This window comes from Dama dama, chromosome 4 (assembly GCF_033118175.1).
Source record: "Dama dama isolate Ldn47 chromosome 4, ASM3311817v1, whole genome shotgun sequence".
NCBI classification, from domain to species: Eukaryota; Metazoa; Chordata; class Mammalia; order Artiodactyla; family Cervidae; genus Dama; species Dama dama.
Genome location: NC_083684.1, coordinates 56,334,904 through 56,349,925, shown reverse-complemented (window position 1 = coordinate 56,349,925; position 15,022 = coordinate 56,334,904). Strand labels below are relative to the sequence as shown.

At 47.4% G+C, this 15,022-nt stretch overlaps 1 protein-coding gene across 1 annotated transcript; it reads right to left on the bottom strand.

The window, feature by feature from the left end:
• Nucleotides 1-214: 214 nt before the first annotated feature.
• LOC133054435 (carcinoembryonic antigen-related cell adhesion molecule 1-like) lies at nucleotides 215-12,752 on the bottom strand. The gene is made up of 6 exons (XM_061139404.1): nucleotides 12,607-12,752; nucleotides 11,340-11,699; nucleotides 9,878-10,156; nucleotides 4,713-4,845; nucleotides 3,245-3,275; nucleotides 215-2,116 (listed from the first exon to the last, which is right to left on the bottom strand). The coding sequence occupies exons 1-6, from the start codon at nucleotides 12,668-12,670 to the stop codon at nucleotides 2,009-2,011; spliced, it is 975 nt and encodes a 324-aa protein (XP_060995387.1). The 5' UTR covers nucleotides 12,671-12,752; the 3' UTR covers nucleotides 215-2,008.
• Between the last annotated feature and the right edge of the window lie 2,270 nt (nucleotides 12,753-15,022).

The following is a 15,022-nucleotide window of genomic DNA, read 5'->3' as shown; positions in this document are numbered from 1 at the left end:
GTCCTCCAGGCAGGTTGGAGCAGTGACCTGTGGCTCTAGGTGGACGCACTTTGTCAGCAGGTGTGCACATGAATTGATTGAGCTCTCGGATCCCAGGATCCAATACCTCTGGACTTAGAAACAGGCTCACTCTGACTCCCTGTTGAACAATTTCTATTTCTTCTGCCTGTAAGGAAGGCAGTGTAGAAAGCAGTACCAACTGTGAGGCAGCATGTTGATATCTGATACACAATATTTATTATAAATATAGAGCAATTTTTACAAATCATTCAGAAGTGGCCTCAGCCAGGCAAAATTAAATTATGCAGAAGTGCTTGCATGAGGGGAGGTGTACACAGTCTGTATCAGGGTGAGGAAACCCTGAAAGAGGTACCTGAGTACAGAGCACTCCCAGCCACCCCTCTCGGGGGCCAGTTCCACACAGCAGGAGGTCCGTCAAGAAGGTGGAATGAAGCCTTTCTCTCAGCAGCCCAAGGAGGCCCCGTCTGTGCAGAAGGCTGGTGAGAAGCAGGTGCACCTCTCCTCCTCCCATCCTCCCTTTCTCTGCCGACACATTGGGTCCCGTGCACCCCATGGGAGAAGAATTCCAGAGGCTCTTCAAGAAACCCAGGGCTGAGTCATAATCTGCACCTTGTGTCCTAAGGAGCGTGCGCACCAGTGCAGCCTCCTGGGCTGTAAACAATACTAACAGCGCAAGGGGCCGTGTTCCCTTCAGGGCGCTCCTGCTTCTCAAGAAGGCTCCTGAGAAGGTAAGCGGGGCAGACAGACAGAACAGGCACAGGCGGGAACACGGAAGAGAAGGCAGTTGATGACTGGCCTGAGATGCCTAGAAACGGAGTGAGACCCATTTCTGGCCATGGAGGTAGATAACTGCTACTTCTTATTTTCTGTGCGGAGCCCCTGACACAAAAGGCTTAGGGAGCTCATGGCCAGAGGGACATGAGGGGCTTTGGTAGGTTCTTCCCCCTGAAGTGGTCAGATTGGCTTATGCAGCAAATTAAACAGAACCCCTTTCACATAAACAAGCAGTTACAAAAATTAAAGTGGCAGAATGTCTCAGAAGGAAAGGAAAAAACAACCAATACCCCCAAATTGTACATTCTTTGACCATTATTTAAATAATCTCTGCAGGGTGACTTTCTGAGTCCTTTCCCCAATCCCAGCAGATTGTATCTGGTAAGAGCTGACTGCCCCATAAACTGATGACCCCTCAGTCTCCGGGCATTGCCTTGAATAAAGCCCACAGTATTATTAAAACAGTATGTGCGGTTTTTTTGTTTGTTTGTTTTTGCAGTTTCCATCAAGATACACTTATGAATGCTGAGAAGTTGTTTTCAAGTTGCTTCTAGTGGGTTCTCTGAAGGCATGCTTTCAAAGGTTTAGATGGTATTCTAGCTAAGTAGTAAGTTGTTTAGTCCCTGATCCTGCAGGTAGACAACCCTGAAAGCGGACAAAGGTGTAGAACTTCCCAGCTCAGAGCTGGTCATGTATGTGTCTTCCTGTGAATGGTGGATTCACACTGGGCTTCAGAGTGCAGAAGCTCTTCGTTTTCCTTCTCCTTGCTCTTCTTTTCTGGCACAGGCATTTCAGTGGATAAGAAATCATTCTCCAGGTTATGGCAAATTCATGTTAGACTCCAATAGGACTGAGGTGGGAAGGAATGAATGTGTTCTGAATACACAAGTTTACAACTGGTCTAGGTCAGCAAATGGGGAGAGGCAGAGGTTCTGGCAACTTTCTCCCAGGGTCCGCTTTGCTAGATTTCAATGACGAGGAAGTTTTGGTTTCCTACAGATCTCCTCGTGGATGTGCCTTTTCATCCACTGACACTGAAGGAAGGGGCTGTGACCAGGCAGCCTGGAGGAGCCTCATTAGGGGTCGAAGGAGCTGGGGGAAGACTCTCTCCTCATTTTCCCTGAGGGCAGAGGGATACCCTGGGGATGGGGGTGAGACGCTTGGAATAAGTCAACAGTGCAACAAGCAGGACAGGTTCCATTACTGTTTTTTTTCACTTCTGAATGGTTTCTGTGTGTGTTGGAGATGGGGAGGCTGAAGTTGCTTCCTTTTTTAATTCCTGGGCATTGAAGTTCACGGAGGAATATTCAACTTCATTAACCTGAAAGGCATGAGCAGCAGTCAGTTAAATCAGCATCATAGGCCAGACCCTCACCTTGTCCAGGGTCACTTAGCATCCCATGCTCTTACTACTTTGAAACTTTTAGCTTCAGAGAAAGGCTTTTATTACCTATTTTCTCCGCTTAGTAACATCCTATTGAATGATCATTAGAACATTATGGATGATTATGGAATTCTTCAGTGGAATATGATGGCACAGCAATAAGAATAAATAGACAATAAGGCACACAACCATATGAATGAATCTTGCAAAACAATTTTGAATGAAAGAAGCCAGACTCATGTACACTGTGTGTTTTTCATTGTATAAGCACATAATCAAGTAAAAGTAGTCTAATGCATTGGAAGTGAAGACAGTCTTTACTCTTCAGAGGGCAGTAACTGGAGCATTGTGTGTGTGTGTGTGTGTGTGTGTGTGTGTGTGTGTGTGTGTGTGTGTGTTGAGGGGGGCTGATTTTTTAATAATGATTGGGTACTGTTTACATAGATATGAACAACTTGTGGAAACTTACACACTCTTAAAATTATTAGGTTGGTCAGAAAGCTCATTCAGGTTTTTCCATAAGTTTTTCCATAAGATCTCTCGGAAAAACACACTTGGGTCAACCCAATTCTTATGATTGAAGCATTTTTCAGTTTATATGTGTATTCTGTTGACGATTAAGATGAGGAAAATTCAGTAAAAGTATTAGAATGTAAAGGAATCAAGACCTCAGGTCTATAACACTGGAAATTATTGTTTGTCAGTAACAGCAGAGTCAGCCTGGAGGCAGAAGAAGGAGAATGATCTAGTGCCTTTCTTGCTCTGGCCACTGTGCTGAGTGATGTACCTTTGTTATGTCATTTAATTCCTTGATCTCCTCTGTGATAGGCAGCACACCCATTTTACAGAGGACTCAGCTGAGGCCCTATGAGGTTAAGTTACTTGTCCATGGTCCCAGCTGTGATCAAGTCCAGTGAGGTGAACTCTTGGGAGTAATGCTTCTTTGTTGCTGCTGTGGGGACGTTTGACGCAAACTTGATTTCCCATTTGTATCTACAAGACTAACCCATTCTACACAGAGATATTTCCATGAGAAAAGGAGCCAGTGAAGCTGGCTGTGCTTACCTTTTCAGGTGAATTGTCAGAGTGACTTGACCTGGGGAAACAAAGGAGAGTCATCAACCCATGAAAATGCAGAGTTGCCTTATGGCCTCAGAAAGGACTGTTCCTAAAGCTGATGTGACTTCTAGCTGAAGGAGGAGGCAGGTGGTGGGAGGGTGGGGGCCCATGATTAAGACTTAAGGATTTCTCTTCCCTCAGTCTGTGGTCCAGACCCCAGTGCATTAGACCAAGGTGGTGGTGGGTCGGGGTTGGGGTGTTAAGGGGTGGCCTCAGTGCACTTCTGAAGATTTCTACCAGTTCACAAGGCCTGAGTTCTGCCCACGTGTGTCTCACAGGTGTGTGTCTAGGCAGCAGGCTCCAGAGGCAGGAGGGGTTGAGGCCCACAGCACCCAGAGCACCAGAGGTAGGGAAAGTCTCACCATAGGAGATGCCCACATCCATAACAGAGGCAGGAGGGGGAAGGAGGTAGGATGAGGAAAGGGCTCCTGGAAGCTTGGCCATCTCACGGCTGCCTGGCTTGTGTGGCCTCAGAGGGGCCATGTCTCTGGGGACTCTTCCATGACTAGGAAGGAGGTGAGGACCTGTGCCAAACTGATGGTGGGGACTGAGATCACCTCTCATATTTCAGAAGGTAGGGATCCCCTGGTCGGTCAGGGCACGTGGTGGAACAAAGCAGCTCTCCCTGAGTGAGTGGCTCTACTTACTGTGGTTGTGATCTGAGGATTTGTGCTCTGTGAGATTGCACTGGTCAGTTGCCCTAAATAAATATCAGACACAGTGACTAGTATTCCCAGGCACAGGGTCTCTGCTCCTTGAATTAGGAAGCACAGTGTCGGCATGATTCCGTGGGGCTCCTCCAAGTTCATTTTCACCTTGGTTGGTCCTCTTTCCTCCTAGGACCTATGTCTTCAATCTACGCATTACCCCCTCTCATGTTTACTCCTCTCTGGTTTACTGGTTCTTCAGAACATTTATGGCCATTCCTCTCAGCGGCTTCTATTTCTACCAGGACATCTTTCTACTTTGTAGGTAGATGCTGGTTATTTCTCACTTTCTTTATTGCCCAGGAGGGCTTGGGTTGTTCCTGCTTTTCTTAGGTTCTCTTCCAGTCCTGTCCCTCCCTCCTCCTGCTCTTGTGGTCGACAGAGCACAGGTCTCCCTTCCTCCTGCCCCTCCTTTCATGTCCTCATTGGTTTTCCTTCTTGGACCTTGGTTTCCCTGCCTGGGACACAGGAACACAGTTGGCTCTGCCCCCTCTAAACCAGATGGAGGTGGGAATAGCCATGTCCAAGAGACAGGGGGTTACAGGAAACATGAAGACCAGGGAAGAGGAGACCCATAAGAATCAGTGCCGAGAAGCAGGAAGACTGAGGAGCAGATCTAGGCCAGAGACAGACACGAAGTCTCCTTCCCTCTCCCAAGCAGGGCAGTCAGCCTCGAAGAAAGCAGAACAAGAGGAAAGGTGGCATACCATCTAGTTTCTCTGATGTACAGAAGATACACCAGGGCTGCTATCAGAGCAGCCACCCCAGCCACACCTCCAATCACGATGCCGACAATGGCACCAGGTGAGAGGTCAGAGGAACTTTCGGGTGTCGGCTTATCTGTTGTGGAAAGAAAAGAGAAGAATGAATGAATGAATGAAGGTGACATTATTTTACAGTGGGAGGGGCGCAGGAAATAACTCAATATGGAATAAATAGTCTCTGATTGTTCCTCCAAGGTATAAACTTTCTGTGGAAGGTTGCTGTGAGGTGAGTAACCGCCTATATCCTTGCGATTTTTTCCTCTCTGATTGTATTTCTAGGTTGGTGACCACATTCCTCAATTCCAACCTGGCTTTTCTGCACTCATATTTTTGAAGTCTTTGGAAATGTAAGAAGGACTGATGATGGTTATTTTTGTATGTTATCACTTCCCATCTTTTCATGGTTACATCTTTACCTGGGTACCAGGTATGGCTGCCATGAATATGCACCTGTCTTACAGGTGCATTACAAAAGGTGTCTTACGAAAGTGTGAGTTCCTGAGTCACGTCTGACTCATTGGGACCCCATGGAGTGTAGCCTGCCAGGCTCCTCTGTCCATGGGATTTCCCAGGCAAGAATACTGGAGTGGGTTGCCATTTCTTTCTCCTGGGGATCTTCCTGACCCAGGGTCCTCTCGACCCAGGGATCGAACCCGGGTGTCTTGCATTGCTGGCCGACTCTTTACCATCTGAGCCATTGGAGGTGTCTTATGGTTGGGACTTAAATGATGGAAGGCCCTCTGAATTCACTACCCCTTTTACAGAGACCACCCTTCACACAGGTCTCCAGCAGGAATATGAAATCAATCCCAATTCTGTGAGAAGTAAACTTTTTTGTGTGATGGGTGACTTTTAATTCAAGGGCTCTTTGCCAGCTTTGCAGATATCTCTTAGAACTGCACTGCAGCCTGAAACTTCCTCCTTCCTAGGGATCCAATGTGCATCCTGCTCTGAGGACCCTCCCAGGCTCCTCCCACTCCTGCCTCACTTTCCTTCACAGGCATTTTCTGCAAGGAATGTCTTAGATGTCTAATGCCATCTTGGCTGCATCTCATGGAATGAAACTATCATACTAGACATGAAACCTTTTACTCAACCCCCCTGTTTCCTGTCTTCCATATTTAGGAAGTAACATGTTCCTGTGGATCTTTGTGGTTTCCCTCCCCACATATATAACAGCTTTTGTCCGTTTCTTCTTTTTCACTTCAGTGGTCCTCACCGTTCAACTCAAGACTGAAAATCAGTGCTAATGTGAGCTTATGATGTACATAATCTGTGCCACGCTCTGTGCTATATATTTGCCAAATATCTCATTTAATTCATATAATAACCCAGTCAGATAGACATTATTTCCATTTTATAGATGGAAAATCTGAGGTTTACAATGGTGGAAAACCTAAAGCCATGTGGCTAATGAGATGTGGCTCGAGAGTCAAGTCGTCCTAGGAACACCTGACTGTATACAGCCTAATGAAGTCGAGAAGATCCCCTGGAGAAGGAAATGGCAACCCACTCCAGTCTTCTTGCCTGGGAAATCCCATGGGCAGTGGAGCCTGGCGAGCTATCGTCCATGGGGCCTCAAAGCGTTGGACAGGACTTAGTAACTACACGGCAGCAACAACAATGATAATAGTAATAATTATAGCAGCGAAATTCTTTGGAAAATGTTCCCCGTGTGGGTATTTTGCTAAGGGTTTAGTTGAATCTTACATTAAATCTGTGAAAAAATGCCATAAAGAAGGTTCTCTTATTGCAGTTTTCCCTTGAGGACTCTGAGGCTGAGAGAAGTGAAGAATCTCCTGCAAGAATTTATAATTGTAAATGCTTATATTAAAAGAAGGATCTGAAATCAGCAACCTAAATTTACAACTTGAGGGACAAGAATAAAAGCTAAACCCAAAGCTATCAGAAGGAAGGAAATAATAATAATTAGAATGGAGATAAAGAAATTAGAGAATGGAGAAACAGTAGATAGAATCAATAAAACCAGTATTTTGTTCTTCAAAAAGATTAACAAAATTGACAAACGTTAACTAGATTGACTAAGAAAAAAAGAGAAGATTCAAATTATAAAAACCAGAAATGAATGTGGAATCATTACTACTAATTCTACAAAAATAATACAAAGTATAAGAGTACTAGGAATAATCCTATGCCAATAAATTGGATAACTTCTGTGAAATGGAGAAATTCCTGGATACATGAGAGCTACCAAGATGTAATCATAAAGAAATAGAATATATGAACAGACGTATAAAGTAAGGAGGTTAAATAAATAAAACCAATTGTAAAAACCCACTAACCTTTTAGGATAAAACACTCAAAACTAGGGAAAAAAGGAAAGCACCTCAACATAATAAAGGCCATATATAAAAATCCCACAGCTAACATCATCCTAAATGGTGAAAGAGTGAACATTTATTTTCTGAGATCAGGAGCATGACAACAATGCCTGTGGTTTCCAACTCTATTCAAAATAGTATTGAACATACTAGCCAGAGGGATTAGGCAAGAAAAAGAAATGAAAGACATCCAAAGTGCAAAAGAAGAATAAAATTATTTCTGTTTGCAGTTGACATGACCTTATATGTAGAAAATGATAAAGATTTCCGAGAAAACTGTTAGAACTAATAAACAATTCATCAAAGTTGAAGGGTACTAAATCAACATGTAAAGATCAGTTGCTTTTATATACAATAAAATATTCAAAAAGGAAGTTAAGAAAATTTTATTCTATTTTGATATGAAAAATAATATCAAAAGAACAAACTACTTAGGAATTAACAAGGAAGGTGAAAGATTTATACATTTAGGAATTATAAATAAGCACTACTGAAAGAAATTAAAGAAGATGTAAACAAGAGGAATGGATAAAGAAGATGTGGTACATATATGTACCATGGAATATTACTCAGATATTAGGAGAATGAAATAGTCCCATTTGCAAAAACATGGATGGACCTAGAGAGTCTCATACTAAGGGAACCAAGTTGGACAGAGAAAGACAAATATCATATGCTATCACTGGTAGGTGGAATCCATTTTAAAAAGTGATACAAATGAACTTATTTACAAAACTCAAACAGACTCAACATATTTAGAAGACAAACCTATGGTTACCAAAGGGGAAATGTGTGTGTGTGGGAATAAATGAGGAGCATGGGGTCAACATGAACATACTACTATATATAAAATAGATAACCAACAGGGACCTACTGTATAGCATGGTGAGCTCTACTCAATATTCTGTAATAATCTGTATGGCTAAAGAGTCTGGAAAAGAATGTATATACGTATACGTATAACTGAATCACTTTACTATACACCTGAAACTGACACAACATTGTAAAATATACTCCAATAATTTTTTTTTAAAAAAGAGACAAATGACCAAAAAGCAGATGAAAAGATGCTCAACATCATCAGTAATTAGGGGAATGCAAATCAAAACCACAGTGACATATCACTTCTCACCCTTTAGAATGGTTGTGGGAAAAAAAAAAAAAAAGCAAACAGAAAAGAGGAAGTGTTTGCAAGGATGTATAAAGATTCAAACTTTTATGAATTGCGGGTGAGAATGGAAAACACTATAACCACCGTGGAAAACTACATGGCCGTTCATCAAACAGTTGGACAACTGCCATTTGATCCAGTGATTCCACTGGTGGTTGTGTGCCCAAAAGATTGAAAGCAGGAACTTCCCTAGTGGTCCAGTGGTTAAGAGTCCACCTTCTAATGCAGGGGACATGGGTTCAATCCTTGGTCAGGGAACTAACGTCCCAGATGCCTCGGAGCCACTAAGCCCGAGAACAGGAGAATCCATGTGCCTCAGCAAGAGAAGCCATCACACTGCAACTAAAGAAAGCCTGCACACCAGAATGAAGAGCCCGCACACTGCAATTAAGACCCAGCGCAGCCACAATAAAAAAGATTGAAAGCAGTGATTGAACAGATACTTAGACACCCATGTTGATGGTAGCATATTCACAAAAGGTGGAAACAATTTAAAAGACAATCAACTTATGAATGATCAAATGTTGTGTATACATACAAGGAAATATACTTCAGCCTTTCAAAGGAATGAAATTCAGACATATGCTATAATATGGATGGGACCTTGAAGACATAATGCTAGTAAGTGAAATAAATCATACCCAAAGGGATAATTATAATGTTATATGATTCCACTAATTTGGCCATCTGATGCAAAGAGCCAACTCATTGGAAAAGACCCTGATGCTGGGAGGAGGGCAGGAGGAGAAGGGGATGACAGAGGATGAAATGGTTGGATGGCATCATCGAACTCAATGGACATGAGTTTAAGCAATCTCTGGGAGATGGTGAAGGACAGGGAAGCCCGGTGTGCTACAGTCCACGGGGTTGCTAAGAGCTGGACACGACTGAGCAACTGAACTATAACATGATTCCACTTATACAATATGACTATCATAATCAAATTCATAGAGACAAAGAAAGTAGAATGGTGTTTGCCAGGGTTTGAGGTGGGAGACTTCTAGAAGTTCTTGTTTAAGGGGTACAGAGTTTTTAATAAGATGAAAAAGTTCTAAATGGATAGTGGCAATGTGAATGTACTTAATGCTACTGACCTGCAGTCTTAAAAATGGCTAAAATTATATATTTTATGTATTCTTCACATTAAAAAAATGGTAACAGCAAAAAACAACAACGAATATTGTGAAAGTTACACTAAAATGCTAAACCCAGGAGAAGAAACTGTATTTGATTCAGAGATTGAGCTGTTACTCATTCTGCCACCTGTTTACTGTGTGCCTGAATTCAGTTGCTCAGTTGTGTCTGACCCTTTGCAACCCCTTGGAATGTAGTCCGCCAGGCTCCTCTGTCCATGGGATTTCCCAAGCAAGAATACTGGAGTGGCTCGCCATTTCCTCCTCCAGGGGAACTTCCCAACCCAGGGATCAAACCTTCGTCTCCTGCATTGCAGGAAGATTCTTTACCACTGAGCCACCTCGGAAGCCCTGTAGTGGTCTCATTTGATATTCTGCTCACTGTGACCTCCCTCCGTTTTCCACACGATTGTTAGAATAATCCACAGAGAAAGATATAGCATAAGGCAAATGGTCACTTACATTTCACATGCAGCCTGAGGGGGTCACTTTTGCTGGAGTTGCCCCTGTTGGAGACCTCACATTGATAATCCCCATTGTCTTTTCTGCTGACGGGGTCTATGGTGAGGGTGCTATTGTCCAGGGACAGTGTCATCCCCCTTGTGAGGAGGAGACTCTGGCCTTCGAAGAACCAGCGTATGGAGACCCCAGTCTCATCTGTGAGGCAGGTCAGGACCACGGGACCCTCATGTTCTGCGACTGTGGTGTTGCTGGCTTGGAGGGAGGGCCGTGCCACTGGGTCTGTGGAGAGACAGAGGGGTGACTGCTGAGAGTGGGTCAGGGCCCTGGGCCACGCTCCCTCTCAGAGATCTCAGCCAGCCCCGGGCCCCAGTGACCTCTGTAAAGGTGACCTAGAGGATGGCCCTGAATCTGTGATCAAAGTTTGGAGTCTCTCTTCATTGACGATCTGTAAGGAGAGGACTGTCCCTCCTCTCTGACCCCCAGGTACCCTGGGATGACCCCTGACCAGTCTCCCTGGACATCTCTGTAGTATCAGCACCGGGACCCTCTTCTCAGCCCGTATGTCTAACATCCTCATCATCAAGTGGAGTTGTTCTGTTTTTTAATTAACTTTCCTGGACCTTTTCCCACAATTTTCTTTGACTATCAAAAACTTCAGGGACTTCCCTGGTGGTCCAGTGGCTAAGACATCACACTCCGAATGCAAGGGCCTCAGGTTTGATCCTTGGTCCGGGAACTAGATCCCACATCCTGAAACTAAGAGTTTTCCTTCCACAACCAGAAGATCTTACATGCCACAACTAAGACCCAGTGCAGCCAAATAAGTAAATAAAAATACCTTAATTGAAAAAAATTAAAAAACCCAGCCTAACCTGCTCTCCATGCTGAGTCTCATGGGAAGGACTGGACTCCACCCCTGCTCAGACATGCCTCTTGGGGCTGAGCCCTGGCTGGTGACCTGCTGAGAAACCTTGGCCTCAGGGAGCTGGGAATCATCCGCCCCAGTCAGCCCCGACTGGGAGGCCAACACCCACCAGCGGCCCAGGTTCTCCGTGGTCGCTGGAGCCAGGACCCTGGGACAGGGTCTAGGGAGGGGCTTCCCTGTGGGCCTGAGCTTCTCTGTGAGGATCCCTCAGGTCAGGCCCCTACTGAGTCCTGCAGGGTCTTCCTCAGGGTCATGGTCTCAGGGAGGGCCCCAGGGGGGCTGCACTAAGAGTTCTCTCCCTCTGCTGAGTCCCTCCCATCAGACCTTCCTTCTTTCTGCAGTGTCTGCAGGGTCCAGATTCCATGAATGAAATTTTGACCCTTTGGAGTTCGTCTCCACTGTGCGTGTCCTGCACTACGTGTTCAAACCCCAACACGGGACATAATGTAGAGGGAGATGGAGGCACCATCAGGGTCTTTCAAAGCAGAATTCAACTGCTCCCCACCCCAACATCCCCAGGTAAGAGGAAGCACTCACGGTGTACGTGGAGGTGTCCAGTCTGTCTTTCTGTCTGTAAATCAAACTTTAAAATGAGCAGGGTGTAGGATCCTGTGTCTTTCTGGGTGATGTTCTGGATCAGCAGGGTTCCATTGGGGTAAAGTGTCTCCTGACCACTGTGTGCAGGCCCATTGGTAATTAAATTAGTGGCTACTCCGTGTGATGCAATTAGCTGGATGGTTTCTACCCTTTCTCCTCTGTACCAGAAATAGCATAGAGTTTTCTCTGTTACGTTGTGGGCAAGTAGCAGGACATTGGATCCTTCTGCAGCAAGGGGTGGTACCGTTTCAATAGTGAGCTGGGTAGTGGTGGGCGGGGGCCAGAAAGTTAAGAGTGAGGCTAGGAGGGAAGAGAGAGAAATCAGTTAATATTCTGACCTGTGTGGGGAATGGGGAAATGGTGCCCTGGGTCCTAAGCTGGTCTCTTCATCCCTCAAGCCTTAGTGTGTGTGTGTGTGTGTGTGTGTGTGTGTGTGTGTGGTTCAAGCTTAGTAGCATGACCCCCATCACTTCGGCCCCTCTGGGCTCTGTACTTCCTCTGTTTCCCCAGTTTTCCCCCGGCTCACTCCCTCACTGCCCTCACACAACTGCTCACACTCAGGGGCCTCTTGGGAGATGTCCTTCCCCCCGACCAGCTGCTCTAAAGACCCTCCGTGTTCATTTGCTGACCCTTCCCTGCTCCATTTCCTGCATGACGCCTGTCAGCACCTGACAGCACATTCTAGATCTCTCTGCTTGTGTGTCTTCCTCCCCACAGAGTGTAAGCTCCGTGAGGGAAGGGGCTTGTCTGATCCCGCTTGAAACGCAGTGTCAGGACCAGGCTCCAGACATTGTACCTGGGGATGAAGGAATGAGGGGTCCCAGGAATTCACAGTCTGGTTTTGTCAGTTTCTGAGGGTGCTGGGTAAGGACAATGTTTAGTGTGGCGGTTAAGTGTTTTTCTGTAGTGACACCCAGACATAAGTTATTATTATCGTCATCAGTTTTCAACAGTTACTGCTCAGTGAAGAATAACTTGTAAAAGCTACACTAGTTGAAGTTTTCCTGCCGGTCACCAGTTCTAGTTCATGGAGAGTCTCCTGTGGCTGAGTCCCCCACCCTCCCCTGCTCCCCTGTCCTCTGCCCTCAGGTCTGAACAGAAGCACTCTGTCCCCTCTCAGAGCCCCGTCTCTCCCAGAGATCCCACCCAGTCTCCTGTTCTCCCTGAAAACTGTCTCTGCCCACTCCCTGAAAATTGTCCCACTCACCTGCCAGCAGGAGCCTGTTGCAGGGGGCGCACCGTCTGCGGGCAGGGCCTGAGGGGGGCTCCATGGTGCCCGCTGTCTGCTGCTCTCTCTCTCTCTGTGAGGAGAACTTCTGCTCCAGAAAGGCTCACAGGCACTGCGGCCGCTGTTTGAGCTCTGCTGTCCTTCCGGCTCTGTGATGGGCTTGGCCCCCAAGGAAAGTCACGTTGCTAAGTTACTTGGAGCGGGGGCGGGGCCTCACTCTCAGTTGACTTCCCCCTCCCCACCTCTCTCATTCCCGCCTGCCTTCTCTCGTCTTCCCTCTTCCCTTTCTGTTACATTTCATTTGACTGGGAAGCGCTGCTGTTTCTGCCTTTGGCAGCTTGACTTCTCACCCTAGACACACACACACACGTACGCAGTTCCCCCACTGTTGGGGAGAGCACCTCCCTGGGGCTCCTGTCCTGGGCGTTCCCCCGTAGGTCTCAGTTGGGGGGTGAGTCACCCTCCCCGCTTCCACAGTCTCCAGCCTCATGTTCTCCTTCTGGTTTTCCCCCCGCAGAGCAGGAGCCTGGGGGGTGGGGAGGAGGTGCATCGGGAACTCTTGTCACAGGGACGGTGTCCCCACGGTGCATGGGAACCACCTGTGGCGCTTCATGAAAACTTTGAACCCCCCAGAGGGACCTTAGGAAAGCTGCTTCAGCAGCCACACAGGTCACATGCTTGCCCAGCCTGGCTGAGACTCCAGAATGTGGGGTGGGAGCAGCCTCTCCCCAATGTCGATGCACAGGGAGGGTCTGTAGATCCTGTTAAAATGCAGAGCCTGACTCAGCAGGGGTGGGGTGGACCTGAGAGTCTGCATCTCACAAGCTCTCAGGTGATGCTGACCATACTGGACTGTGGAGCACACTTTCTATAGCAAGGCTGATGGTGACAAGTCAACTGAGAGGCCGCCGCCCTCCCCCCAGTGGCCGCCTCTGCCGTGTTTTGGTCTGGGGTCTGCCAGCACGACACAGAGACCCCAGGATCTCCGAAGCAGGATATTATTTCCCTTTGTAACACTGGGGGCTTCCCTGGTGGCTCAGCTGGTAAAGAATCCGCCTGCAATGCAGGAGACCAGGGTTCAGTCCCTGGGTAGGGGAGATCCTCTGGAGGAGGGCATGGCAACCCACTCCAGTATTCTTGCCTGGAGAATCAGATGGACAGAGGAGCCTGGCGGGCGACAGCCATGGGGTCGCAAAGAGTCAGAGGCGACTGTCACGTTGAGGGTCTCCCCAGGGTTCTCAGAGGCTGTGGGAAGGTTGTGTTCTATTCCCATCGGAAGCCTCCAGAAAAGGACTGAGGGGCTGGAAAAGGGGGCGTGAGTAACGCCGGGTGAGAGGGATCCTCCTTCTTTCTCCTTGGGGGTCCAGTGGAGCCACAGCTTCCAGGGTGTTGCCTGAAGGAATAGTAGTTGCTAATGGTGTGAAGTGGGCCCACGCCTGGCTGTATGGAGGAGGTGCTGGAGTCCAGTGTGAGGAGGACGGTGGACTGCGGTGACACCCGTGAGGGTCTGACTGCTGGGCTGGGGGAGGTCTGAGACCCTTGGGGAGACTCGAGGCCGTGGAGGAACTCTGCTGCCCTCTGGTGGACAGGGCAGGAAATGCAGCAGTCCCCACACCACGCGGTTCTGCCTAACCTCATGGATTATCGAGGGTCTTTGTTGCTGTGTCGGAGAAGGCAATGGCACCCCACTCCAGTATTCTTGCCTGGAGAATCCCATGGACGGAGGAGCCTGGTGGGCTGCAGTCCATGGGGTCGCACAGAGTCGGACAAGACTGAAGTGACTTAGCAGCAGCTGCAGCAGTTGTTGCTGTGAACGGCCTTTCTCCAGTTGAGGAGCGTGGGCTTCTCATTGTGGTGGCTTCTCTTGTTGCGGAGTTCCCTGCCTGAATTTCCTTATTATTATTAAAAATGAAAATGTTTTTTGTACTTTTGGTCGCGCTGGGTGTTTGTGGCTGCACTCAGGTTTTCTCTCGTTGCGGTGAGCAGGGGCTACCCTTCGGTGCGGGGCACATTGCGGTGGCGTCTCTGGTTGCGGAGCAGAGGCTCCAGGGCACGCGGGCTTCCGTAGCTGTGGCTCTCGGGCTCGGTACCTGTAACACTGAGCTTAGTTGCTCTGAGGCGGGTGGGATCCTCCCGGCCCAGGGATCAAACCCGTGTCTCCTGCATTGGTGGGTGGATTCCCAACGTCTGGACCACCAAGGCAGCCATGGATGGTAGTCTGGGCAGAGACATTTGCTTGCAGAGAAGGCAGATCTGTATCCAGAGTACCTGCCTGTCCCAGTAAGAACAGAAGGCTGCCCTTTTATCACGGAGAAGGTTCACTGTAATCAGCCTGCCACCAGGTAACTGGGTGATCACCCTGGGGAGCAGTGCCCTACCTGAGGCCCGGCAGGTC

Excerpts from the sequence above, each read along its gene's own strand:
- LOC133054435 (XM_061139404.1), bottom strand. The coding sequence starts at position 12,670 with ATGGAGCCCCCCTCAGGCCCTGCCCGCAGACGGTGCGCCCCCTGCAAC. Across the intron at positions 11,700-12,606 it reads CAACAGGCTCCTGCTGGCAG|CCTCACTCTTAACTTTCTGG; the intron begins GTGAGTGGGACA and ends CTTCCCTCCTAG. Across the intron at positions 3,276-4,712 it reads TACATCAGAGAAACTAGATG|GTCAAGTCACTCTGACAATT; the intron begins GTATGCCACCTT and ends TTGTTTCCCCAG.